The sequence below is a fragment of the Egretta garzetta genome, unplaced genomic scaffold (genome assembly GCF_000687185.1).
Source record: "Egretta garzetta isolate BGI_Z169 unplaced genomic scaffold, ASM68718v1 scaffold141, whole genome shotgun sequence".
In the NCBI taxonomy this organism is placed as follows: Eukaryota; Metazoa; Chordata; class Aves; order Pelecaniformes; family Ardeidae; genus Egretta; species Egretta garzetta.
Genome location: NW_009258664.1, coordinates 195,990 through 196,909, shown reverse-complemented (window position 1 = coordinate 196,909; position 920 = coordinate 195,990). Strand labels below are relative to the sequence as shown.

Here is a 920-nt window from a genome sequence, read left to right as displayed (position 1 = left end):
GTCCCCCGCACGCCGGCCGGTGCCGCGCTGCGCACTCCCCAGGCGGGACCCGACCGACCTTTCTCGTGCTGCAGCCACTTGCGGTCGAGGTAGTACCGGTAGCAGCTCTCAAACTCCCGCGGGCTGTAGTTGGGGACCGGGACCGGGACGAAGGGGTCCAGCGCATCAAAGCCCTCCTGGGAAGGCGAGGCAGCGCTGAGGCCCTGGGCCGCTGGAGCCGCCTGGGCCAGGGCCCCGCAGGAGCTCAAGCGGGGTCACGGCAAGGGAGAGTAAAGCTGCGGAGCGGGCACGGCACGGCCTGCTGCCCTGGCCCAAACCCTGGTCCCAAACCCAGATTTGTTTGGTTCCCAATGTGAAGGGGCAGGGGGGAAGAGACCAGGACTCAGCAAGGCTTTTGACACCATCTCCCAAAACATCCTCAGGGCAGCTCAGGAAGCGTGGGCTGGATGAGCGCACAGTGAGGTGGACTGGGAACGGGCTGAAGGACAGGGCTCAGAGGGTTGGGATCGGCGGGGCGGGGGCTGGTTGGAGGCCTGTGGCAAGTGGGGTTCCCCAGGGCTCAGTACTCGGCCTGGTCTTGTGCAACTTCCTCATCAGTGACCAGGACAAGGGGACAGGGTGGACCCTCAGCAAGTTCACGGACCAGGAGGCTGCACTGCCATCCAGCAGGACCTGGGCAGGCTGGAGAGTTGGGCGCAGAGGAACCTGATGAAGTTCAACACGGGCAAGTGTTGGGTGCTGCCCCTGGGGAGGTGGAACCCCATGCACCAGGACAGGCTGGGGGCTGACCTGCTGGGAAGCAGCTCTGCCCAGAGGGACCTGGCAGTCCTGGGGGACGACAAGCTGACCATGAGCCAGCAGGGTGCCCTGGTGGCCAAGAAGGCCAAGGGCATCCTGGGGTGCATCAAGAGGAGCGTGGC

At 65.8% G+C, this 920-nt stretch overlaps 1 protein-coding gene across 1 annotated transcript in view; it reads right to left on the bottom strand.

The window, feature by feature from the left end:
* The window catches only part of DAP3 (death associated protein 3), a 27,433-nt gene that overhangs the window by 1,646 nt on the left and 24,867 nt on the right, over window positions 1–920 (bottom strand). Inside the window, exon 12 of the mRNA XM_035903945.1 lies at window positions 10–218. Within this exon, the coding sequence (XP_035759838.1) occupies window positions 10–218 (209 nt within the window). The remainder of the gene's footprint in view (window positions 1–9; window positions 219–920) is intronic.